Genomic DNA, 24,626 nt, shown 5'->3' with positions numbered 1-24,626 from the left:
ATTGGCCGGCGACAATAATTTGAATACCTAGAGAGTGCACAAATGCAAGTACTATGGAGCATACAAATGATTGATATCTCTCTTCCTGTTTTGCAGATGGACATCCTTAACCCGATGAAGACAAAAGACAAAAAGGAAGTAAAAAAAAAATAGCCTTCAAGGTCCAGGTGAATTACGGTGGTGGGTCATATCGCGCATCTGGTTCTTGTAGGTTAAGCAAACATTGGCGCTATATTCCCGAAAAGGTCTTCAAATCGCGAGTGGGATATTTACAACAATTAATGAATGAAAGATTTGCCCCCTGACTGTATCTCCCTGGATCTTCTTGAAGTCAACCAGAACTAGGACAACAACTCACCAGGTTCAGGTCAACAAACATTGTTCTCCTCACACAAGAAACTTTACTCATACTTTCCAAGCTGCCTGGACTTTCACCAGTCGATCATGGTCGGGTGCTCTAGGAAACAAAAACGGAGGTCAAGATGAAGTTGACGCCGATTCCCAAAAAGAAAGGCGCAAGAGGCAACAAAACCCTCCAAAAAGGCAAACGGCGCGGTAGTTTCGAAGTAGACGAGAGCGAGAATCGGCCTTCCAAGCTCCAAAAGAAGCTCGCCGCCCGCCGCAGCGGCATCAACCCCGACGGCTCCCGCGGCAGGAGGAAGACGTCGCTGCGGGACCTGCCCGAGTGGTTCCTGGTCGACATCTTCCTCACCGAGAGCAACTTTAGCTTCCCGCGCTGCAGCGGCTTCATCGGCCGCATCCTCTCCCACCCTTATGTCTTCCGTCGCTTGATTGCTGAAGCGTTTGCGCCCACCTGGGACAACTGGTTCGGCTGCGCTGCTGAGGAGGTTGCCAGCTACTCGATGCCCGTCGCGCACCGGATGGGCGTGCATGACCTCGAGAGGTTCGGTGGCGATGCTAAATTGCAGGTACGGAGACGTTGTTTGTGAGGGACGGTGGCAGTAGCTTGTCTTGGCCACGTCTGTCAATGCTTTTATTTCATTTCCTTCCACACCAGCGCTGACACAAATGCGCTTCTCTAGACCAGCATCCTCGAGCAAAAGTGGTTGACAACGGCCAGGCTACTGCAAGCCCAACAGGTGTGGCTCGCAACCGGCCGGCGACCGCAGCCGGTCTTCTACCGCGTGCCGTCCCCGTTTCTGCAGGTTCGTCACCGCCGCAAGGCCCCAGGCATTGGCCGAGAAGGCTTCATCAAGGACGAAGACTTCCAGGTGCAGAGTCAGTTCGACCTCGAGTTTGACAAGGTTGTACTCGCGGAGTATGATGACGAGGAGGTCCAGCAGCCGTATCCAAACATGCTCGAGGTCCACCCCGAGACCTCGATCCCCGACCGGCTGATCACCGGCCCCTGGATCGAGGAGGATCTCAGGTTGCTGTTCTGGCTGGGGAGGGCCGGCGCCACCATGTCCGAGAACCAGTCCTGGGAGCTCGTCGTTGAGGCTCTAGACCGTATGATTGCTCTTGCCAGGCTCAGCAGACCAGGGTCGCCAGATCACCAAGACACTCGCAACACGGTGAGCCGGATCGTGAGCCTCTTTGAGCGGTTTGATATATGGGCAAAGCTACCGGCGCGCGAGTGGGCGGCGCTGGAGAATACACCCAACCTCGGCTGGCTGGTTGACGTACTGCGCGCAAAAACATCAAGGCTACCCGAAAAGTCGATCTGACTTAAACAGGTCAAGGGATATAACAGTATCGCTGACTAGGAGCCCGAAGATGGAGGTCGTATGAATTAATGGACTTGTACAAAGCAACAATGTACATAAACCACAAGAGCCACTACATATCAGATCCAAACGCATGCACATAGGGTGAAAGTGCGGCTCATAAATGTATGGCCCAACAACCCGCCATGTTCGTGGCCGGGCCAGGCCACAAGTCCCCATGCGGGCGCTACAGTAACCTTGATTTTGACGAGCTGGCTTCAGAGAAAGGGCCTTTGTATTGGAAGCGCAATCGCTGTACAGGAGTGCGGCTGTGGGTTTTGTACTGAAATCAACGACCAGCTTGGAAAATGCACCCAACGCTGGTTGCACATGTAATCTTGTACCAATCGGTCCACAGGGCAGGAAGTGGCCGTTTTTATGAGGGCTAGCTTTTGACAAGGGAAGCTCTATGGGCTCCGGATTGGATATTAAGCCCGGATTGCAGAATACTCGGGCAGTTATCACAGGTGCGAAACCGAGCTCCCGATCGCTTCCTGGAAAGGTGCTGCTAGTTTCACACCAGCATCCCAATCCGTGCCGCATCAAAAATCCACAATGGAATCTGCTAACGTATCGTCAGGATCGTCGCCTCATATCCCCCGTAGTGCGTGCCATCTGAGTGACCTTGGCTCTCCAGAGCAGCTTCGCCTTGTCCTCGGTTGGATCGACATTTGTGTCCGGAACATGAAAATTGTAGGCCTTCGAGCTCCTCCCATGATTTTGTCCCCTCAACGCTACTTGATGTCGGCGATCCCGGACTTCTGAAGCTGGTCGAGCGTTTGATAATGCATCTCCGTCCCGAATCCTACATCGCCCTCAGCTACTGCTGGCGTAAGCAAGCTCAACAGGCCGCATACGTGTCCACCCGCGCGGTTTTTCGGAGCACGGCTGCCCCCTACCGTCCGGGACGCAACAATCATCACTCGTGGACATGACTTGCAGAGGAGCTGGTCTCGTAGCCTACAGAGCCTACAGAGTGAGTAGCAGTATCAAAAGACTCTGCGACAAGCTGTTCGAGGGTTGCACTGGCAACGATTTCTTAGCAGCATGGCTGACATTTGGATACATCTAGCCATACAGTTTGTATTGTCATCACTGCCCAATGGCCGGCGTTGAGAATGCGGGAGCAATGATCATCAGCACAACCGGCTCGGAGGTCACAAACTCTCTGCACTTCACGCCCAGCGTCACACCTTTATAATTTGCACAAGTATCGATTTGACAGCATTTTTGCCCAAGATCGTAAACGAATGTACATCATCAATACGGTAGAAGTGCAGCTCCCAAGAGATGGGTGAAAAATAAGGGCCAAAAAAAGAAAATGAAAAACATACAACACCGAGGATTCCCCAGTGGTCACCCACCTGAGTACTAGTTCAGCCCTCACTGGTTTGACAAGGGGAGAGCGGACGGGATCCCGTATATTCCAGCGGGTATGGTCGTATGTGACAGACATCACTAGCGGCCTTGCTCGAGAACCATTGTGTCCTTGTATTGCTGCGTGTTTCCCATCACCTTTACCACTGGGCAAGGTACTGCGGGCCTGGCATCGAGACCGCGGTGAGTGCTTACGACAATTTGATTACTTTGATATTCACTACTCGCTATAGAACTAACAGGGCCGGTTTCTGAAAATCTCAGAGAACCTTCAAAATTGACTTTTAAGGCAAGGTGTGGGCTTTCATCCACCCAAGTTCATACCTGGGGGATGACAAGACATTTCTCCGTTCCCAATGGATGTGTTAACCAGGGCACGCATACCGGTTGGTTAGCCTCAAGCTGTCATCCTATGCCTTTATTACATTATTCTCGTGTACTACAGTCAGACGAGCTGCTGAAATTCTATATCATGGATATCATCCATCTCAAATAAGCTGCAACTACACTTCAGGGGTGCCAGTAGTAACTTGTAGTCTCTCTTTCCACCGAAATCCAACCAACCCACTTGAAACAACTAAACTTTTTAGCTGTTCTTTGCCAGGCCGACCAAACCGCGCACCTTCGCGCCCAAAGTAAGCCCATACCCAAGCTCTACCACCCCCTTGGCGAACCTCCAGCTCCGATCCTGGTCGCGAACGGGGTAACGCATCGGCGGTGGAATGGCCGTCCGGACACCCAACCATCCAGCCCTGTCCTCGCAGATACTCTTGGCGTTGGAGATGCCCCGGAGGCCCTCCTCGCCGGCGAAGCGGCCGTAGCCCGAGCCGCCAACACCGCCGAAAGGCAGCTGGACAGCGTAGTAGGTAGCAAAGTCGTTGACCGCCACCATACCCGTGCGGAGTCCGCGTACAACCTCCTTGAGTACAGGGTCAGAATCGCGACCGAAGACGGAGCCGCCGAGACCAAAGTCGGGTGCGTTGGCGACGTCGAGAACAGCCTTGGCGGTATTGGCCGGAGCACGCATCAGGGTCATGATCGGGCCGAAGCACTCCTCCCTGGCGAGCGCCATGTCGGGCGTCACATCGACGACCAGGGTCGGGGTGAAATAGTGGCCACTGGGGTGCTGCGGGTGGATCAGGCGCTTTCCACCAGCAAGTAGCCTCGCGCCGCAGCGAACCGCATCCGCAACAAGGTGCTCCAGCCGGTCGAAAGATGCGTCCGAAACCATGGCACCGACATCAGCATCCAGGGGCCCCGGGCCAACACGCAGGCCACGCACACGCTCCGCCAGTGCAAGCACGATCCTGTCGTAGACTGCCGGGGTGGCGATGATGCGCTCGATACCGATGCAGTTCTGGCCGGCTGACTGAAACGTGCCGCGGAGCATCATTTCGACGATTCGGTTCAAGTCCTTGGCAGCCGAGTCCAGGACGATGAAGGCATCCTTGCCACCAAGCTCAGCGCAGACTGGAGTAAGGACCTTGGCAGCCGACTCGGCGACCTTGTGCGCGACGGCCTGGGAGCCGATGAAGGTGATGTGCGAGATTCCCTTGTGGCTCGTGATGTGTCCTGCGACCTGTGGCCAGCATGCGACCGTCTGGATCAGGGAAGGGTCGTAGCCGTGGGCAAAAAGTGCGCCTCGGGCGATGCTGGCAAAGTAGGATGAGCTCCAGGCAGTGTTTTCCGAGACCTTGACGAGGATGCCGTTGCCGGCAAAGATGGCCGAGATGATCGGCCCCAGCAGGTTGTGAAAAGGGTAGTTCCAGGACACCAGAGCCGCAATGACTCCTAGCGGCTCGTAGTGGACACTGTTACGCTTGTACATCATGAGCAGGTTCGTCGGCCGGCGCTCAGGCCGCAGTGCCTTCTCGCCGTGGGCGATGGTCCATTGCAACTTCTCAACAGTCACCAGGATCTCGCCCAGCTGGGCATCTACCATGGTCTTGCCAGAATCCATGCCCGCCACCCGACAGATCTCCTCCTGGTTGTCGAGGATGTACTGGAGCATACTGCGTAGGACCTTGCGGCGCTCCCGGAAGCTGGTGAGTGCCCACTTCTTCTGCGCTGTCGCGGCCTGTTCGATGGCCCTATCGATGGCAGCGGGGGTGGCAGGGTTCACGAAGCCCAGGAACTGGCCTGTTGCTGGGTTGTAGCATTGGATGGCGGTCGAGCCAGAGACCTGTGTGAAAAGGATGAGGATTAGCGTTATGCTATTGCCCCCTTTCTTTTTCGTCTGGCTTCTTTCCACTGGCAACACCAAGTCCCGCATTTTCAAGGAACAAATGTATGGAAAGCGAGCTTACTTTGATGCTAGGCTTTTGCAGTATCTCGACCATCTCAGGCGTTTTGGGCGAGGGCACCGTGTACGGCACTGGCCTGTCGTTCTCGCCGCTGAAAGCCTTCAGGAAGACGAGGCCTCCAAGGACGGCGGCAACGACAGCCCAGACATACTGGGGCACATCGCTGATGTCGAAGGGCCTGAGCAGAGCGACGCAGTCAGTAAAGCCTGTGACGTTGGAAGCTTGGGCAGGGGCGCTTCCGCACAGCTTTTCTTGCGCCAGATTCTGGACCTGGCGAGCCCACGACTGGACGGCTTCGCTCGACATTTTGTGAACTGAGGTCGCTTTTGCCGCCAAAGGCCTGTCCAGTGGATCAAAGGAGTGGCCTTTTCGTCGGCGGGATGGGGGGTACCGTGGCGGTTGCAGCAGGCTTTGTTTTTGTAGAAATAGGAACAGGATGCAGACCAGATTGAGCTATGTTTAACGTCCCTGACTGTACCTTTTCCCAGGGTCCACACTACTTTCACCATCATTTGTCAAGGTGGAGCGGGGTTACATTAACTGCAACGGTTAGCCAATGGAACGCTGCAATTCTCCAACTCGACATCACTCCGTTCCTTCCGTACCTGACCTTAATTACCCTACATACCTACCTACCTACCTAGGTACTTCATAGTTGGTGTGCGATGACCAACGGATTATTTACACAGCGTCAACCATTAATTACACCTAAGCGGTCGGCAGCAGATAAGAAGCGCTCAGAATTGAGTAAATTGGGTTTCTATAGGAATGATCTCATGCTACGTTCCTCCACTTCTCTCCTCCAGCTCAACCATCAAAACTACTCCCCACTCACTCCGTTCTAAACGCCATGGCTCCTGTCTTGGATGTATATCTGATGAAGAAAAAAAGAAACCAAAAAAAAAAATGAAAGGAGGGTGATTAAAACGTCAATAAGTAATGCGTGTGTGCTGTGCGAGTAGCATGTGAAACTGACAAACCCCCAAGCAAAATTTGAAGTGTGAAATACGATGAGCTTGATGAACAACAATTCTTGGAGTGGTGCCGTTACACTGATGAAGGATGCTTCCTGCCTTTCAACCGAACCCAGGGGGAGAGAGAAAGACTAGCGTATGAGGAAGCTAAAACAAATTCATAGATCGCTCATGCAAATCATCAGAGCATGACTAGATCTGGAATTGGGGATATCAATAAGCCAAGAAAAAGAATCACGAGGCCAGAAAAAAAGGACAAAAACTTGAGAAGAACAGCAGTTGCAGCACCGGGCAATGGACTGTATGTTGGTTGTGTTGCCACGTATAATTACAAGAGAAAGGCAAAAGTGAATCTTTCGAGGTAGGCGTGGGATCATCGCCTACATCCGGCATGTCTTGGTAAGTGACCACGTCTTTATTGGCCACCTCGAGAGTCGGGTCCATGTCTGCTCTTTGCTGAAATTATGGACAGCCCACGAAGTCGCCCAGCAAACAGGTTGTGGGAACTTGGTGGAGGTCCGCCCCGCGAACGTGATGATTCGACTCTGGAAAGCCGCGCTGCCGAGGTGAAGTCGTTGCTCGCCTCGTAGCTGGGCCGTACGCGATCCATCGATGCCCTGACACGATCGTAAGATGGCCGTGCCCGGTCTATCGATGGTCTTGTTGGTATGTGCTCCATGGGCGTGAGCTGGTCTAATGGTTGGTGCTCCAACTGTTGCTGTTCCATGGACATTCTGTGACCCGTATAATTGGTACCGTCGCTTCCGGTCTGTGTTCGGGTGTGCGTTGCCACGGATGGAGGATAGATGGGTCGTTCGTCGTCTTGGCCGCTGAAAGTGCCCGGGTTGCCTTTGGCAAGTGAAGGCGATGAACCGGCAGTCGATCGGCCTCCTGGAAGGGTCTGTCCAACAGGAGCGGGCTGCAATCGGTCGAACTTGCCCTGCTGGACTTGCTCGCGGATGATGTCGACGTCGTAAGGCCAGTAAACCTTCTGTAACGCCTTGATGCTAAAGCGTGGGAACATGCACATAACAGGAGTGATAATGAAAACTGCCCAAAACGAGGGCTGTGCGTAAATTTGAGGGGCCGCCTCATAGAACCACTGCGAGTAAGTGTTGGAGGTGAACACACCGGTCCAAAAGAAGACGAAGAGGTCGCTCAGAACGACGACTAGGACAATGAGCCAGTCCCACTGGTATGAGTTGATTAGGATATAAAGGTTGATGGTTACGACGGCAGGGTGAGCGATGTAGGCACCAAATCGGACGCGATCAGTGACGTCAAGGCCGTTCGTGGTGACGAAGGGAGAGCCAACCACAACCAAGTAGGGGATGAAGAAACTCATCACACCCTGGTAAGTGCCATCCAACATGTAAAGCCTGAGGGAGGGTTGCGTCAGTTCATTACCGCATTTGGAAAAGAGGCATAATGGATACGAATAACAAGACTTACCAGAACTTTGTCTGCGTCCACTCCAGGCGCTCAATGCCACGGCGGTACAGTTGGGGCACGGCCAGGGAAACAGTATCGGACACATCTTGATCCAGCACGCCCATGAGGATGACGGGGACCGAGGTGAAGAGCAGGTTGAACATGAGGATGTAGGTGTAATCGAAGAGGTAAGTCATATCGAAATCGCAGTAGATCTGGAACAGGAATAGAGGCATTGCCCACACCAGATTCTTGTAGAAGAAGTTGCTGATCGATTCGGCAAGGCGTCGGTAGGACCAACGTCCATGAACCAGGACAAGTCGCTGGAGGAACGAGAACTGGGCAATGGCATAATCGGACGACATGACGGCCTGACGACCCTCGACTCCAGCAATGCCGACACCGACGTCGGCCTCCTGGATCATGGCCACATCATTGGCACCGTCGCCGATCGAGAGCGTCATGACATCCAAGCCATTCTTGACCATGGCGCAGACGGCGGCCTTTTGCGCCGGGCTGACACGACAACAAAGAACCGACTTGCATTGCTTGCAAAGAAGAAGGAACTTCTGCTTGAGCGTGTCCTCGAGGACCCACCTCAGGGTGAAACCATCAATCACAACGGCATGAGTGGCCTGAGGCGCCTCGTGTATCTTGCGGGCTGCTGCCAGGTCTTCATCGCTACCAGTCAGGTTAAATATCTTGAGATATTTGTCCAATTCGGCCTCGAGTTTGGCCATAAACTGTTCTCGCGTTGTTAGACCTGTCTCATCCTCGTCAACCTTGAGGTTGAGTAACTCCATATCGTTATTGAGGAGGTTGCACGAGAACCCAATGTTGATGGCCGTCTCGACCTTGTCACCAGTCAGCACCCAGAGCTTGATACCGGCCTCAGCCAGTACAGCTATCGTCTGTGGCACGCCGTCCTGAAGGCGATCCTCGATAGCCGTCCCACCCAGAAGGGTCAAGTCTTGCTCGATCTGGTCCGCAATGGCCTCCATCTTGTCCTCGCGATTCTCTACAGCCGCAGCTGCCACGGCATACTCTTTTGACCATGCCTGATATTCTTGCTCGCCGAGGACGCGCTCGGCAATACATAACGTACGCAGACCCTCCCGTGCGAACATTTCAAGATGTTGAGCAGTGTCTGTCCTTAATTGCTTCTGCTCGCCCTTCTTCAATCGCGAGTATATGATACTGTCGGCACCTTTGCAGAATAACACTGTCTGGCCATCCGTCATCCTGACAATCGCAGACATCCTCTTTCGAGAAGAGTTGAACTCAATGGTGTTGAGGATAGGGTAGTATTTCTCCTCGCCCATGACGTTGAGACGGACACCATCCGAGTTAGAAGACAGCACAGTGAAGCCCATGTCACGGGCAGTTGAGACAAGAGCCGCCTCATCTGGAGACTGAGCCTTGTATAGCATAGTGGCTTTCTCGCCCGGTTGCCTTTCTGGTATGACGGTGTGGCACAGGGCGAGTGCAAGCATGAAGCGCTCGCAAGCCTGTTGCTGCTCCTGGCCGTTAGCACCCATCAAATCCTCGACAAAATCTGGGGCGATGAATTGCAAGTCGTCATCATGAAGGTAAGGATTGTCGTGAATTTTACGGAGAGCGGCAAGAGCCTTTTCCTTGTCTGCTGCGATTTGCACACGGGCCTCAGCCGCCTCCTTCTCCACATCGATACCCATTCTACGGTGAAGACCAGCCAGTGCCTCTGTGTAGGCTTCACCATAGGGCTGACCATTAATGGTTGCTTTCTTGAACTCCATCACGTTCTGAGTCAAGGTTCCGGTCTTGTCCGAGAAAATGTACTCTATCTGACCTAGGTCATCTGAGATGTTCCAGGATTTCGGTATACAAGGTTGATCGATGGGCTCGTAGTACATGTCGACGTCGCTGTAAATGAAGAAAGCCTGGAGAAGACGCACTAGCTCCAAAGAGATGAACAAGGATATCGGTACCAAATTCTGGAATAGAATGATGGCTGCCCAGAACGTGATAAAGCCGTTCATGGCAGGAGTCGGGCCGATAGAGCCATATTCGAACAAGGCTATGGAGTTGTCTGAAGTGCCGAAGGCAAATCCGTTGACAATTGCCGAGAGGAGGCACATGCCGAAGAGAATGAAGAAGTTGTACAAAACGTTGTAGTTGAGCTCTCTCGCAATGCGTGGCCTCTTACTGGGTGTGATACCTGAGTTCATCATGATCTTGGTGTGGTGGCCAGTAAACAGAACAACGCCCAACACCCAGTCCGTGTTCCGCAGGTTGCAGCCACGAAGCAGCGTATTGTCGATGGTGATGGGCTCCGTCATTTCACGCCACGAGCCAGAGGCATCACCTTCGATAGGTTGATTCCACTTGATCGCTCCATTATACTTGTACAAGTTGGGCTGCGGAGGCTCGCTTTCGACGATGAACTGGGCCCTTTCGCAGTCTCGAGAGTTCTTCATGTTTCGCCCACACTTCAATGCCTGGCGGAACTTGAGGTTCGTTTCACCGTCCAAGTTTTTGGTTTCAATGTAACAAGCACCCTCGGGGTCTGAAGTGGCCAATATTATGATGTCGGCCGGTAACTCATCGTCGCTGTATATGCGGACAAAATCTCCAACTTGCAGGTTTTTCCACTTGTCGCGGCGAAACCTCGCCTTGCCCTCAGCAGGAATGGTTCGGTTGATGAGGTCAGTCTTGATATGAGCCAGTTCGGCCGAGTCGCCCCGAAAAGAGAAGTTGGACGATGGCCGCCCCGATGCAAGACCTTCTTGCTGTGGCACAACCTCAAGGTTCTGCTGACCCTCTGCCCGCGGCAACGGGGACGTGACTGGGGTCATTGGGATATCCTCTCGAGCGGATATAAAAGATGTTCGGTGGGTGTGGGGCGAGATCACCGACTCGGGCCTGCCGGTTCTCCTAGTGTCGATTGATATTCTGGGAGTATCGGCGACCTGTGCAGCCTTCTCCCTTCTCTTCACACGAGCCTCTTTGCTCCACAAAGTCTCCATGAAGCGCCACAGACCACCGAACACCTTGGTGTTCCCCTTTTTAAATCTTCGCCATAAGGATATATTATCCTCCTTGACGTTGATATTATTCCACCCACAGAGACGGTGGACGGTTGAATCGTTGAGCTCAATGTCGGACTGAGTCCTCCTAGAATCCTCGATCGCATCTTTGATTGCCGTAACCGTGACAATGAAAATTAATGGCACGGCGCCGAGGCCGGGATTGACGCTGCCAAATATAGGGAAAAACTATAATGCGCACGGATTGACATTGAGGCTGTGCTCGACAAAACTGGCCACACCAAGATTGGGGAAGTAATGACAGGGTCCTAGAGGAGTAGTACTTACTGCTAGAATGACAAGAAAAAGAAAATAAATGTTGGCGATGTTGTGGAATTGCAACCACAAGTTTTTTGGGATGAACGACAGGGGTGTGTATTTGGCAGTCCGAATCTTGTTTCTCGGATAAGTGTCGACGAGCTCACCCTTGTCGTTCAACTTCTCAGGAGGCAGCGGTAAGTTGAAGTAAAGTGTTCGTGGTCCAGGACCTTCTGGCTGATCATCATGTTCGCCCTGGTCTTGATCCTCATTGTCTCCTTCTGAAGATTGTTGAAGCGACTCGCCTCCCTTTCCCATCGACGCCCTCTTCTTCTCAGTCGAGGAGCCTCGATTTTGGGCCCTACCGAGCAGCGACAGCCGCTTCAAGCCGCTGCTCTTGATGGTCATCTTGCGTGTGGCCCATCTTGCCCGTTGTGTGGTGGCAACTGGCGTTAGTGTAGACGTCTCCGCTGCGTTGGAGGACTCCATGGGATGTTCAAGTTGCGGGCAAACGCCCGATCAACTTTTGGTGAACGCCAGATCGGGTCGCTATGGCCGCGCCGCCCTCGCGGTCGTCGCCAGTGAGGAAAATCGCGCTTCGTTTGTTGTGCTTCAATCAAATCGGTTGTAAAATGTCCAATCGCTTCGAAATTTGTGAGTGCTGCCGAGAAACAGCTCGCGAGTTCCCCAGAGATCGTACTTCGCGGAGGGTTTGGCCGGCTGGTGTCAGGTGCGTTATGGTCAAAAAAGCCAGTGTTTGGTTGTACGGTAGTATGGTAGTATGTTTTGACTAATCGAATGTCTTGTCGTGAGTCGCCCCTCGCTCTTGCACATTCGTGACGTTTTAGGATAGCTTCCACCGAAAGAAAAGTCGCGAAAATAGTGAAAGAAGCCCTAGTGTGTTGGAAGACCGGACGGTTCGGGTTGGAAATCAGATTGGGGTCGTGAAGTAGTTGCTTTGGTGGTTCTGGGTAATAATTCGGATGGCCCGGGTTTCGCGGAGTAGAAAAGATCAATGGAAGGGCGAGCGAGCGTAAAAAGGGAAGTGTACAGTAGCACAACCCGCCGTGCCGCCTAAAGGAGGAAAAGGGCAGGGGTAGGCTGGCGGAGAGAAGGACAGGGGGCCCGTGTGGTGGGAACTGCGGGTCGGCCTTGGGCCCAATTGGTAATCATCACTGCGGCGCACTACTGTACTGTTTAAGTGTACTGATCTTGAAAGCTAAACAGAATGTTTCTTCGTATGGGTGTCGACGAGATGGGCAGGTTTCGGTTCCCTACCTACCTCTTACAGAAGCAGAAAGGCCAAAACCAAGACCAACCAGCATGACTTGGAAACCTTGCCTTGCCATCAACAATTCTCACGGTGTGCAATCTGAGCGGTCTCAGAAATAATGCAGGTGCGTGCAAGCAGAGTCAGTGCCTGTGCAATCGATGAACATACCTAAAGTACTTACAGACATATAATTACTAATTAATAATATACATGGCCATTAGGCGAGTCACCAGTCGCAGTCGTGAGGCAGAATCATCACTAGGCATTCTGCTTGTACCTGGACAAGCTGGAGTACCGACACCCCGTCTTACCGTAGAAGAGATCCTTGGTATGGAATCGGTCCCAGAACAAAAAAAAAGCGTTGATTGGATCGATTGGCCCTGGCCTGATAGCATACATGAGGAGTTTAGCGTAACAATTGGACCAAAGTCCGACAGACTCATAGCCTCAGCTTACCTTACGTTATTTTCCATAACCTACTTAATTATTCCTCGGAAAGCCACCGACGCCCTACCGCAGATTACTGCCTTGCTCGTCAGGAGACTTTGCGACCCGAGTAACCGTACCTTTCTCACCTCCCTTAAGATAGGTAATATTACCTACTCTAATTGTACTGTACATCCTTGAATCGGTGCCCGATACACGCTTGACACGCTACTGATTTCCGGGGCACTCACGGCAAGGCGCCCCGTGAATCAGGGTCTGATTTATTTCATCTCTCAACTTCTGTCGCCTGGTCTTTTGGATGGTTTCAATCTTGCATTTGTTCAGTCCTTTATTAGCGTGAATGTCTTAGCCCGAGGTATCCGAGCAGCTGTGTAACATCGGGCCAGTCCACGACTTAGCACGCGCAGTAGGTAGAAACGCCACATTTTCTGGAGTTGAGCAACGCCTTATCCCCATTATATTTCCTTGATCATGATCAACTTTCCTGGGAATGTCGCCGCCTTACCCCCGACTCCTAAGTTCTTAACGCCGGACAAGGCGGAGCGGGGCGGGAATAAGTGGGTCGGGCGGCACACGAGTGGATCGAGTACAGGTAGAATTACCGCCGCATTACACAATCTGATGGGCTCCTTCGCTTCCCGAGTTGTCCTGAATGTGACCTTGGGGCGCAGGTACCGGTACTGAATTACTGATACGGTGATGCTGAATAATAAAGATTACCGAAACAATCATGTCTGGAATGGATTCTAGAATGTCATCTCACTTTGGCATGTACCACAGTAAACATACGTCTTAAAAGCAGTGTATCAGCCGCGACGAGGGAGATGCTTGGATTCCCCGAGGAATGACCCAGCTGGGTGGTCAAGGTTGTAAAATTGGCACTAAGGAATTCGTCTCATCTTTCCCTCGCGCTCAGGGACCAGGCTTGTATTGGAATGAACACGTCAACTTGGGGGACTTTTTTTTTTTTTTAGGTGGCCAGTCAGAAGGCAGGCATTGGGCGAATCTCCCCGTGATCGATTTCTGTATTTAACTGGCTCGGTTATGATAATCACCTGGCAATCCATGCATGCTATATTTTTACTTGAAAGAAAAGTACCGGGACGTACCGACTGTACTTGTAAGATTCGGTGTGTAAACTCTTGTCGCGCGTCGCAGCATTGCAAAACCCGAGAGCCCGAACAGGGGCGACGGCGGGCTGTCAGGCCCAGAGCATATCCGTAGCGACGACCGTCCTAACCTGTAGCTCGAAAACCGAGCCCCTGGTGGGTAACAACCCATCATCCGAAGACTATGATTTTATTTTTCTTGTTTGATTTATCGAGTAACAACAGTACAGTAGTGAATACCGTAACCACCAAACGTGGAGGTTTCCCGCTTCGGTGCAGCCCCACCGGTTTAGGACATCATTTTTTCAGATTCCTGCCCAAGATTCGTCACCTAACAAGCCTAAAGTAGGCTTTTCCCGCTGCTTTGGCAAAAGCATATCGCCGAACAATCCCTCTTTTGAATCACCAATCGCACATTTGGTTCGGGAAACAACGGCTCGCATGGAACTGCACAGTACAGTCAAGGCATACTCTCTTCAAGCACATGTATCATACGGCAGGAGAGCGATGGTTATTTCTTATACGCATGGAATTAGAACGAATAGAAAAGAATCTCGGGTTCAGGGTTCCTTCTCGTTACTCCTCGTGGCGGCTCGGTGTTCGTTCTCCAGTTTCGCCGGTTGGCGAGCAGCCGTTAACAAGTTAAATGATGCCACACGGCCGATTTACTTCTTTCGTTTGCTAGGTCCAAGCCCGCATCTACGGTATTAGGATCCAGGGGCTAAACCCCTACGTCGTAAAGCCTCCTGCCTATTGTACCTCGAAAATAGCCTGTTGCCTGTGCAGAAACTTGCATTCGCCTAATGTAGATGGTACCTTGGCTTAAACTCAACGCCCGTTCCACTTTGCACAGTACAGTAGAAGGAGGGGAGAGAAAATCCCATTGCCCCTTTTTGTTCCCCAGGTGCCTGGTTGCTAGGCAAGACAACCGAATACAGCCACAGTGCTACAAGTACCCCTAGTTTACCCATTTATCTAAGACTCTACAGATACAGCCGTGTTCAGCTGCAAGTCTTGAAGTATGGTCAGAAATATCTGGTCTAAAGCGTTGAACAATTTCGGACGGTTTATACGCCTACGCTTGACCTATTGTAACAGCACGCTATCTCTGGTTGTTTGCTAGAGCGGAGTCTTTAATGACTTTTTTTGCTCAGTATTTGCATGAAATAGTCAATGCGACACAGTCAGCAACACACCGCTGCGCATCTCCAAGAACACCTGCCATGCGGATCTTTTGATTGGGACTTCGATCTTCAATGCCTGTCTTGGCCTGCCAAATTGAAGGTCCCGCAGGGCAGGGGCTGCTCAAATGCAACTTGGCAATGCTCTTCAATGCCCTTTAATTGGACCGTTGGTCCATAAGCAGGACATGATGGAATTTGTTTCGTTGTAGGCCCAGTTTTTCCCTTGGTTACGCGACGGGGCCCCCGTCCCACCCTTTGCATCCATCGCTCTCGGGCGGTCGCTGGTCCAGGTTTCTGGCACTGATCAAAGATACGAAGCAATGATGCATTTTGCTTCTTCACATACTCAAAATACCTACTGTACCTTTTGAGCTAGGAGGAATGGGTCATGTGGCTGAACGATGACTCTGTGGTGTACGCCACTGGCCTACTTCCTACTCAATGGTAGCGTCGCTGCTGGCTTGTTAGCTTGCTTGCTAGGTGGCCCGTTGGTCCCCTAGGTCAGGTCCCTACGTATGGTATACGTAAAGTGGACGGTCTATGTAGTCAGTCAGTCGGCAGGTCGGCAGCATCCGAAAATCAATTCCAAGGAAAGGCTGGCGCTCTGGATCGGAGAGGGCCAGCCTTTTCTGCTGAATGCTGGAATCGATCGTAGGAGTAGAACTGAGACATAAGATGCATTTCCACGGCCTCCAAAACGCCCTGGTATGTAGATTACGGTAAAGTAATCAAGTGAAAAAAAAAAAAAAAAATACACAAGACGGATAACAATCTTCCGTCTCCGTAGATAGCAATCCAAGCCTACTAGCGTACAGACAGCTGCCTTGCGTGCATATTCTGGAGCAGAGCACGACGTCAAAGACGTACTTCCAGTCATCACAGGACTGACCTGCATGCAGCTACTGTACCTGCATCCACAGGATTGTACTAACTCTGAATTGCTTGGATGTAGTTTTAGAGCTTGATGGGGCGTTGCAAATTTACCAAAGATCAAAGTTTGCAGGGCGATTTTAGCCCTCGCGTGTACTACATACATATGGACATTTACCTAGCAAGGTAAGCAAATGCAAATAACGGGAAGGTGACCTACAATAACCACATATCTTGTGTTAATGACAGGCGGGGTAGGGTAGTAAGAAAAAATGCCATCCCCACTCTGCCGCAGCTGCACACCTCTTGCTCACCTCAACCATTAGCACTGCTGGCCACCTAGGTAGGTACCTAGTTAATTGGTACGTGAATTGCAGACGTGACGTGACGCGTTGGTTTCCTCACCAAAAAAGAGTTTACTTTGGGTAGTCTCATGCGACTGCAGTACACCATCAAATTGTTTCTTTCCCATACCCACTGGGATGTTTAGATGTGATTACCTCATCTTGTAACAACTATCCTACCTAGATAAATGCAGCAGATTTTTTTTTTTTGTTGGTGCGTGTTCGGGATTAAAACGCATACTCTCATCAAACGGACGATCTTTTCAAGTCTACGCATCCTGAGTACCTTACCTACATACTCTCATTATTCTGTGCGCCACATGCGGCAGGATGGTCGGAAAATCACAGGATATCCGTGGCTTCTTCCAACGGGGTACGAAGCCGGAGCCGGAGCCGAAATCCCCGTCTCCCCAACCCGTCGGTTCTTCCGAATCATCGGCACTATCTTCAGCCCCGCCATCGCCTGCCTCACGTGCTTCAACCAAACGAGCCCGCTCCCCAACACCCATCACGGCCTTCCCGCCTGCCAAAAGGTCTTGCTCTTCAACCCCAGTAGATTCCCATTTCCGCCGCAACACCCCACCCCGCCAACCTAACCCGAAACCTCGGCCCCGCGATGCAGTCATCGCCGCCTCAGATGATGAAGGGTCGGACTCGTCAGACTCTCTCGAAGACGTGACTGCAATATGGCAGCGGGTCAACCCGAATGCTGCGGCCGCAGCGACCGCTCGTCCAGCCGTGGCTGCGGCTATCACCCCTCCGCGGGCAAAGCGCTCTGCAGTTGCTACTACGCCCCTCACCATTCGTGCTAAGCGTATGATGGCTGAGAATCAAAAGTACAATTTGGACGCCCTGAAACGCTTGACCCAGGCAGACCTGGAAGCTGATGCCAGTCAAAAGAGGGTTTCTGATATGCTCAGGAGTAGTCGTGACAGCAGCGCTGAGCCCGATGCTTTTGAAGAGCAGCTGGCGAGCTACGAGCCGGGAGATGATGGCAAGGGCAATATTGGCAAGCAGAGAATGCGTACAGCCATCAAGAGGGTTGAAGCGCATTCTACCAGTCAATGTTACTATTTTTTTGAGCAAATTTTGAGACCCGCAACCTCGAAGCAGCTAGGGAAGGACAAGTTTCCTACAAAGGCTGCCACTGGATGCTGGGAATTCTTGAAGAATTCCAAACAAAGATCACACCACTTTCTGTCTGGTCTGCCACAACAACTGGCGAAACGACATCATAATCTCCCGTCGGAGCTTTTCCTCTGGATTCTTCGACAATTGCCTATCGAGGAGAACAAAATGCTTCGTCATCAGTACATTCTCACGGCCGCTGCAGCCGTAAAAAATACTGAACTCGGCCATGGGATTGATGACACCCTCCTTCGAGAATTGCTAAAGGGGCTGGGCAGCAAGCCCAACAGCGTTGACGCGATGCTCGTGAAGCTTCCCCTCGAGGACGAACTTAGTGAACCATATCCCCACTCTGACTGGTCCCATGTGATATCATTTCTGGATCTTCTAGCGGCAGTAGTCTCGGCAAGGAAACCTGGTACACCCCCCAGGCTTACCTTGGCTGCGACAACCAAAGCAACTCAAATCCTACTTCGTATGGGTCTAGACAGAGCGGTTATGGACAACACGGATGTGATGAACAGCTATCATTCTGCTCTCGACTCTCTGTTCGATGGCGTTCCAGATGAAGACTGGAACGATTTCGTAAGTACACCCCGGTATTGTCTAGGACATGGACTGTCTAATACTGACAATGACATTAGTGCTACGAAGCGAGTAAATCTTTGTACAGGAGTGTTGAAACCGCCCACCTCCGCTGGCAACCACTTTCATACATTGTAGGAGAGACCCCCCGTTCACATGATTTCAGGCGCAGACTTGCACTGGTCTTCCTGTTTGATTCTATGGCCTGCGCCCGTCAGGCACCAGACGAATCGGCAAATATGCTGGCAATCATCGGCCATGTAGGATCAACCTTGAGCATCCGTAACGACACCAACTATGAAGAGACTGCAGCCGTCTTGAGATTACTGGATATCGCCATAGATGATGGTTTTGGTCGGACACAAGACAATTTCGACAACCAGGTTGATGAACTTACAGCCGCACTCAAGTCCGTATGGAGCAATATCATTGCGACGGGAGGCGGCCATAGTTCGAGGCTAGACGCTAAAACGTTGGCCGAATGGATCCCTGATAGGCTCAAGTACACTGTACGCACAAGACGTCCACCCAAGTCAAACATCTACAGTACAGAGGAGGAAGAGCCTGTTGGACAAGACATTAGGAAAATGTTCAGCGCAAGATTAGGGGCGATCGTGAAACGGGAAGACACAATTCACGTGATGACGGATACCAAGACTGAAATGGGATGATCTCGTTTGCAGCAGGCCTCGAAAGGTGCTAGGCCCCCACGAGGTACTGTATCATACAGACAAAGACTAGGCAAGCGCCCCGTAATGCAAGAAAATTGTCGGGCAGAAGTCAATATGAGGTGATGTTATGCTGGAGGAATATGATATATGTTGGAATAATCTCGCTCTTAGTCGTGGAACTTGCGGTTCGGGTTCTTTCCAAACAAAGCCTCCCTCATCGCAGGCAGTGCACTGGTGTTGAGAATGGACAATCTTGCCTCGAATGTGTTGTCAATCTCAATCTTGCCACCACCGGCCAGAATAGCAACACCGCCAGTGCTGTCGAATTGTCAGTAATGTGTCCTTACTATGTTGAAACGTGCATGGTAGTAGTTAGGGGGGAAGCAAGCAGCTCACCTTCCATCAGCAATGGGGTTGCTCTCGTCGATCGTCACCTTGATCTCCGAGCCGACCTTCTGCTTATATTCCTTGGCGGCGGCATCAATTGCGCTCTTGACAATGTCATAATCGGCCTTGCGGGCGCGAACCTGCATCTGCGGCTCGTGCAGGGCGTAGAAGCCCTCGAGGAGCAGGTTCTTCAGGATCTCTTGGTACTTTTTCTTGTCCTTGGTGCCCTCGGCCAGGCGCTTCTGCGCGGCATCAAAGATGTCGTCCAGCAGCTCCTGGCGTGCGCCGAGGACCTTGAGACGTGTCTTGTTGGCGACAGTCGACCGGGTGATCTGCTGAGACATGGTGGCCTGCTTGAACTTCTTCTCGTACTGGCTGTCGATGGTGTCGGTCTCCTGGCGCACCAGCTTGGACTTTTCGATGGCGAATTCCTCGTTGGCCTTGATCTCGATCTCGCGCGCCTTCTCCATGGCCTCCTGCTTGATGAACGCCGTCATCTTGCGGAGCTCCTGCCCGACCTGTTATTTGGAGTTGACCCCCAGTTAGCATTGTGATGCGTTTGACAAGTCTGCGTCAAATTTGCCATAGCGATACATAGCAGCAGCAGCAGCGCATGGGTATAGCAATCTCAATTCTAGGCATCCGTCGGTCTGAGATGGCGCCCCTACGCGGCGTTCATGTTTGCGTACCTGGTCGTCGGACAGGGCGTGGACTTGCGACATTTTGGCGGTAGGATTACGATCAACACTATATGCAAGACACAATAACAATATGCCGGGAGCGGTTTGTTGATGTGGTTGCCGATGCGAATTCGTTAGACTTCAATTTGGAGGTCGGTGATGTTTCAAGGTTCGGTCAGTTGAAAGTCGAACCTGGTACGGTTACAATGAGCTTCAGTCGTTAAGTTACCCCGAGCTTCGGCCGGGGCCTTCGCCAGCTCCAGTTCAGTCCTCCCGCGCTGGCCTGATGACGGCACGTAACGCAACAGCCTGCTGCAAGCCAGCCCCACAAACGCTTTCAAGCCTCAGCTGACACCCCGCTTTATCTGGACGCAAGGTACAATGTGGCGCACTGGCTGCAATAGCGAATACTGGAGCTCGCATCCGGATAATCTGTTTCCGGTAGGCCAATCATATGGTGCCAGACTCGGATCCCGCCACAATAGAGGGTCCGGTCTCATGTTTCCGATCAAGACCCCTGTAAACAGAGCGCCAGCCCTTCATCATAGCGTTTCGATCACCGTCCGTTTCCCAGCCCAGACCCAAGCCCAGCTCCGCTTCGCAACTGCATCTTACTACTCATACATACCTTATACATGTACCGTACCTCCACACCCGGCAAGCGAGCGCGACAAAGGGTCACCGCCTTGAAATGTGCGATTCACGAACAACTGCCCCAACAAAAACCACTTAACAGTCTCCTGCTATATGTTATCATGCCTCCCATGTCTTGAATCCTTTGGCGCCGTTTTGGGGTCTCCCTTCATCCAGTTATAGAAGCTCAGCCGTGTCGCCGCGAGCCAGTCACAAAGCAACGGCGCACGAGGGGCCCATCATCGACATCATCACTTTAAAACAATCACTCGCACCAGAGGCGACTTCTCTTTTTTATCCATCTCGACGACATTTCGATCTGCTTCAGACACGCCTAGATTTTCTATATGCTTTAGAAAGCCGTTTCGCTTTTTGGCCCCAATAAACAGTAGAATTCTCCGGGCTATGCGAAGTCGGAAGAGCGCATCGCTTGTATTATACTGCCGCCAGATGACACCCTGATTACCATTCACCAGCGCAATGGGCTCAATCGGCGATCTCTCCCCAGGAGGGAGCATAGCCGTAAGACAAACATTATCCTGTCAGGACGATCGCCGAGAGTATGAAACAACTAACAGTGAATGACAACGCTCCCACAGGTCGGAATCGTTGTCGGCTTGTTATCCACCGGTGTGCAAAGCCTTGGGATAACGCTTCAACGCAAGTCACACATCCTCGAGGACGAAAAGAGTCCCCACGATATACGAAGACCGCCACACCGCAGGAGACGATGGCAAATTGGCATGGGCATGTTTATAGTCTCCAACTTGCTGGGTAGTACCGTACAGATTTCGACGCTTCCGCTCCCAGTTCTCTCGACTCTCCAGGCTTCGGGTCTGGTCTTCAACTCGATATGCGCCTCCCTCATTCTGGGAGAGCCGTTCACACAGTGGTCGATCGGTGGCACGTTGCTTGTTTGCACCGGTGCGCTACTTATCGCCATCTTTGGAGCCATCCCAAGCCCTCCGCATACGCTCGACGAGCTGCTCATCCTGCTCGGCCGCACGCCATTCGTCGTCTGGATGTGTTTGCAAGCCGTGCTTGTCATCGCTGTGGCGGCTGCGACGGAGTCGCTCAATCATGTTTTCAAGAAACTAGCGCAGAACCCTAGGTTTCGGCTGGTCCGAGGCTTGGCTTATGGATGCATCAGTGGTATCTTGTCAGCCCACTCGTTGCTTGTGGCCAAATCAGCGGTTGAGCTTGTCATCAAAACTTTGACAGGCGGAAGTAACCAGTTTGTTCATTGGCAATCATGGGTTTTACTTCTTGCACTCGTGACACTGGCCCTAACGCAGCTATACTATCTACACCGGGGCCTCAAGCTGGTCTCCACGTCGGTTCTATATCCATTGGTGTTCTGCATCTATAACATCATCGCCATCCTAGACGGTCTCATTTACTTCGACCAAATGAACCAGCTTAGCCTGAAGAGTGCTCTACTTATAGCATTGGGCACTTTCATTCTGCTGTCCGGTGTCTTGGCACTCTCTTGGCGTCTCAGCGATGAGCAGCATCCGCCAGCTGTCGGTCAGTCTACACTTGCTCCAGGGCTTGGCCTAGTCGAGGATACGGATGGCGAAGAAGACGACGAGGAAGGTCTCCTACTCGGCTCGGACTTTGGAGGCGTTGGGGACGAGGATGATGTCCCAGCGTCGAGCACTTACACCACATACCAGAGGGTCGGGAGTGAACGCAGACCATCGCTGCTCGCAATAGGAGATCGACCAAGGCCTCTGTCCTTGAATCTCACACCAACAAGGAAGAAGACGTCTTACTCCTCGAAGCGTACGAGCTGGGCCGAACGTGTCGAAATTTGGGGCGAACTCGAGGACCTCGAACGACCTGCATCTCCAGCCTTTAGCAGAAGTCGGAGCCACACACTACCTTCCTTGGCCGGTGGATCTGACATGCCACCTCGCAGAGGGTTCAGTAGCAGTAGTCCATTTAGTCCCGGCGGCGCGGCAGTTTCTGAGGCCGCCGAGGACGCAGGAGATGATGCGGATACCGAGGCCCAGCATGGCCGTTTGCGGTTGCGTCGCAGGAGGCGGTCCACCGGATTTCCAGGATTTCATGCTAGGAAGACTAGAAGGAAGAGTTCAGGGGGGATCCAAGACGCTATTAACGGGCTCTGGAGAAATAGGTGGTGGAATACGTCATCTGGGTCGAAGGGTAAAGGCCCTGCTGCCGATCCACAAGGGGATGACACGCCTGCTTTCCCCCCTTATAGGGATGATCCTGATGATGAAGAACAGGGTGGGCCAAGTCCGAAAAGTCCGAGCTCTTCGAGACGTGACGGGCCACCGGGGAACGATCCGAGCGTATAAATTTTGACTATGAGCTGGAGTAGGCGTTTAATTTGAAATGCTTTAACATCTGTACTGGTGATGGTTCCATGTTGTCAAAGTCAAAGTCTGATTCGTTGCCTTTGTTTCAACTTGCTCCTTAAGTTATGGCTTCATCAATATAGACTACGACTATAGTACGACTTGCTCCGAGTTTGTTCATTTCTTCCTGACTAAGACCACTGGCTCACCGTTCTTTACCTGAACGCATACCTTACCCGACTCATCAGATGTGTATGTACCGCTACCGAATTTGTCCTCCCAAGTGGCAGTCACCCCACGCGTGTCGAAGCACTCCTGGCCGTTGAAACCAGAGCCCCGATTTGTGGTCAAGACCACCACGCCCCCGCCATCACGACTGAACGCGTACGAATTCTTATTGACGAGCAGGTGAATTTGGTCGTCAGCGGGGAGCCCACCGGCGCCGGCTCGCACGCCCGACAGCCGCGAGATGGCGCGGTAGAGGTCCCCGTCGGTGCGGTAGCGGGCGCGCCAGAGGTCCTCGCGGTTCCAGGGGTCTGCGCCACCCGAAAAGCCCTGCTCGGTGCCGTAGTAAACGACAGGGATGCCGCGGGCCAGCAGAACGTAGGCCAGCGCGTTCTTGAGCAGCGCTGCGTCGCGGTTTTTGCTCAGCCACCGCGGGTCGTCATGGCTGTCGAGGAAGTTGGCCAGCGTCGTCGGGTCCGAAAACTTGCGCGTGATCTTATCATGGTTGTCAACCAACCCCTGCGGCGATTGGCCCTGCTGCAGGTACCGGCCCAGCGACTTGTACACGGGGAAGTTGAAGAAGCCCCCCATGGTCTTGTCGTAGCCCGCGAGGTAGTCGACGTCTTCGCTGTACACCTCACCCAGGGTGTAGACGCCAGACGCCCAGGCGAATCCGGGCCAGAAGCCTTTTTCGACGTGCTTAACTGTGTCTATCCGCAGGCCGTCGACCTTGAACTCTGAAACGATCCACTTGATCCAGTCTGTCAGCAGGGTGCGGATTTTTGGGTCTTCGGTGTTAAGGTCAGGCAGGTTGCCCAGCCTGCACCGCTCGACGCTCTGCTGGTTCGAATAGTCGATTTTGCATTCTGGGTGATAGGAGCTCTCCTGGTTCAGCGGTGCCGGCTTGTTCTCGGAAATGGGACCGTTGCCCATGTGGTTGGCGACGACGTCGACCATGAGCAGAAATCCCTGAGGGACAGTATGTGAGCAGACGAACAAAGCAACAGTTGAGATATCGGTTGGTGTATATTCCTCTGGGTATGGGAGCATACCTTGTCATGCGCAGCCTTGATTAGACTTTTCAAGTCATCAGCAGTGCCATACTTGGAGTTGATGGCATAAAGGTCCTTGGCCCAGTATCCATGGTATCCACCCTTGTGATCTAATGGAAGAGCATAGTCAGTTGGTTATACTGGAAAGTGGTCAATCGACTTGGTTTCGGTTGGGACTGTGTCCATATCACATACTCTCAACAACCGGAGAAATCCAGATAGCATCGAAGCCCATCCCTCGAATGTAATCTAGTTTCGACTGCAGTCCCTTGAACGTGCCTCCGCAGTACTGGCCGAGATCGCTGCAAGAATTTCCACCGCTGTCGCTTTCATTCCTGGCGATGCGGTCTGTTAGCGCAAAGTATATACTGCGACTCTTCCAGTCCGTTGTGTTTGCAGCCAATACTACTGATAGATGTAGAAGCACTGTCGTCAAGGTATGAAACCACAGCATGTTGGATGTTGACCAAGGGGCAGTCGTGATAGCATATCAAAAACGAACTTTAGGTATGATATTCCTATGGCGATGCGTAGTTATATTGATATCGCAGACAAGCTTCCTCAACCAGCAGACATAGC

General features: G+C 52.3%; 7 protein-coding genes and 1 non-coding gene across 9 annotated transcripts; 3 read left to right on the top strand and 5 right to left on the bottom strand.

Moving 5' to 3' along the window:
- The first annotated feature begins 104 nt into the window (after window positions 1–104).
- MGG_02764 (uncharacterized protein) lies at window positions 105–2,326 on the top strand. Its single transcript, XM_003720936.1, has 3 exons — window positions 105–929; window positions 1,044–2,194; window positions 2,308–2,326. Exons 1-2 carry the CDS (start codon window positions 483–485, stop codon window positions 1,686–1,688), a joined length of 1,092 nt encoding a protein of 363 aa, XP_003720984.1. The 5' UTR covers window positions 105–482; the 3' UTR covers window positions 1,689–2,194; window positions 2,308–2,326.
- A 728-nt stretch (window positions 2,327–3,054) lies between these two features.
- On the bottom strand, window positions 3,055–3,170 carry MGG_20359. Its single transcript, XR_001729814.1, has one exon. It is a non-coding gene; the product is annotated as a 5S ribosomal RNA (ribosomal RNA).
- A 283-nt stretch (window positions 3,171–3,453) lies between these two features.
- Window positions 3,454–5,858, bottom strand: MGG_02766 (the record flags this gene model as incomplete). Of its 2 annotated transcripts, XM_003720934.1 has the most annotated exons (3): window positions 3,454–5,286; window positions 5,411–5,585; window positions 5,652–5,858. In XM_003720934.1, 3 exons carry the CDS (start codon window positions 5,711–5,713, stop codon window positions 3,691–3,693), a joined length of 1,833 nt encoding a protein of 610 aa, XP_003720982.1. The 2 variants fall into 2 exon arrangements, with proteins under 2 accessions (XP_003720982.1, XP_003720983.1); XM_003720935.1 differs by having other exon boundaries at window positions 3,691–5,286; window positions 5,411–5,713.
- A 283-nt stretch (window positions 5,859–6,141) lies between these two features.
- On the bottom strand, window positions 6,142–12,150 carry MGG_02767 (phospholipid-transporting ATPase 1). The gene is made up of 3 exons (XM_003720933.1): window positions 11,166–12,150; window positions 7,834–11,066; window positions 6,142–7,760 (listed from the first exon to the last, which is right to left on the bottom strand). The coding sequence occupies exons 1-3, from the start codon at window positions 11,622–11,624 to the stop codon at window positions 6,797–6,799; spliced, it is 4,656 nt and encodes a 1,551-aa protein (XP_003720981.1). The 5' UTR covers window positions 11,625–12,150; the 3' UTR covers window positions 6,142–6,796.
- A 4,542-nt stretch (window positions 12,151–16,692) lies between these two features.
- MGG_02769 (uncharacterized protein) lies at window positions 16,693–18,746 on the top strand (the record flags this gene model as incomplete). Its single annotated transcript, XM_003720932.1, has 2 exons — window positions 16,693–18,075; window positions 18,135–18,746. The coding sequence occupies 2 exons, from the start codon at window positions 16,693–16,695 to the stop codon at window positions 18,744–18,746; spliced, it is 1,995 nt and encodes a 664-aa protein (XP_003720980.1).
- Window positions 18,570–20,098, bottom strand: MGG_02770 (V-type proton ATPase subunit E). The gene is made up of 3 exons (XM_003720931.1): window positions 19,823–20,098; window positions 19,143–19,651; window positions 18,570–19,064 (listed from the first exon to the last, which is right to left on the bottom strand). The coding sequence occupies exons 1-3, from the start codon at window positions 19,853–19,855 to the stop codon at window positions 18,914–18,916; spliced, it is 693 nt and encodes a 230-aa protein (XP_003720979.1). The 5' UTR covers window positions 19,856–20,098; the 3' UTR covers window positions 18,570–18,913.
- A 314-nt stretch (window positions 20,099–20,412) lies between these two features.
- Window positions 20,413–23,263, top strand: MGG_02771 (uncharacterized protein). The gene is made up of 2 exons (XM_003720930.1): window positions 20,413–20,968; window positions 21,046–23,263. Exons 1-2 carry the CDS (start codon window positions 20,927–20,929, stop codon window positions 22,768–22,770), a joined length of 1,767 nt encoding a protein of 588 aa, XP_003720978.1. The 5' UTR covers window positions 20,413–20,926; the 3' UTR covers window positions 22,771–23,263.
- MGG_12595 (alpha-amylase) lies at window positions 22,948–24,526 on the bottom strand (the record flags this gene model as incomplete). Its single annotated transcript, XM_003720929.1, has 3 exons — window positions 24,243–24,526; window positions 24,048–24,157; window positions 22,948–23,964 (listed from the first exon to the last, which is right to left on the bottom strand). The coding sequence occupies exons 1-3, from the start codon at window positions 24,499–24,501 to the stop codon at window positions 22,948–22,950; spliced, it is 1,386 nt and encodes a 461-aa protein (XP_003720977.1). The 5' UTR covers window positions 24,502–24,526.
- Window positions 24,527–24,626: the final 100 nt, after the last annotated feature.

The sequence above is a fragment of the Pyricularia oryzae genome, chromosome 7, assembly GCF_000002495.2.
Source record: "Pyricularia oryzae 70-15 chromosome 7, whole genome shotgun sequence".
Taxonomy (NCBI): domain Eukaryota; kingdom Fungi; phylum Ascomycota; class Sordariomycetes; order Magnaporthales; family Pyriculariaceae; genus Pyricularia; species Pyricularia oryzae.
The sequence above is the reverse complement of the archived record's forward strand: the minus strand, read 5'-3'. Positions and strand labels throughout refer to the sequence as shown.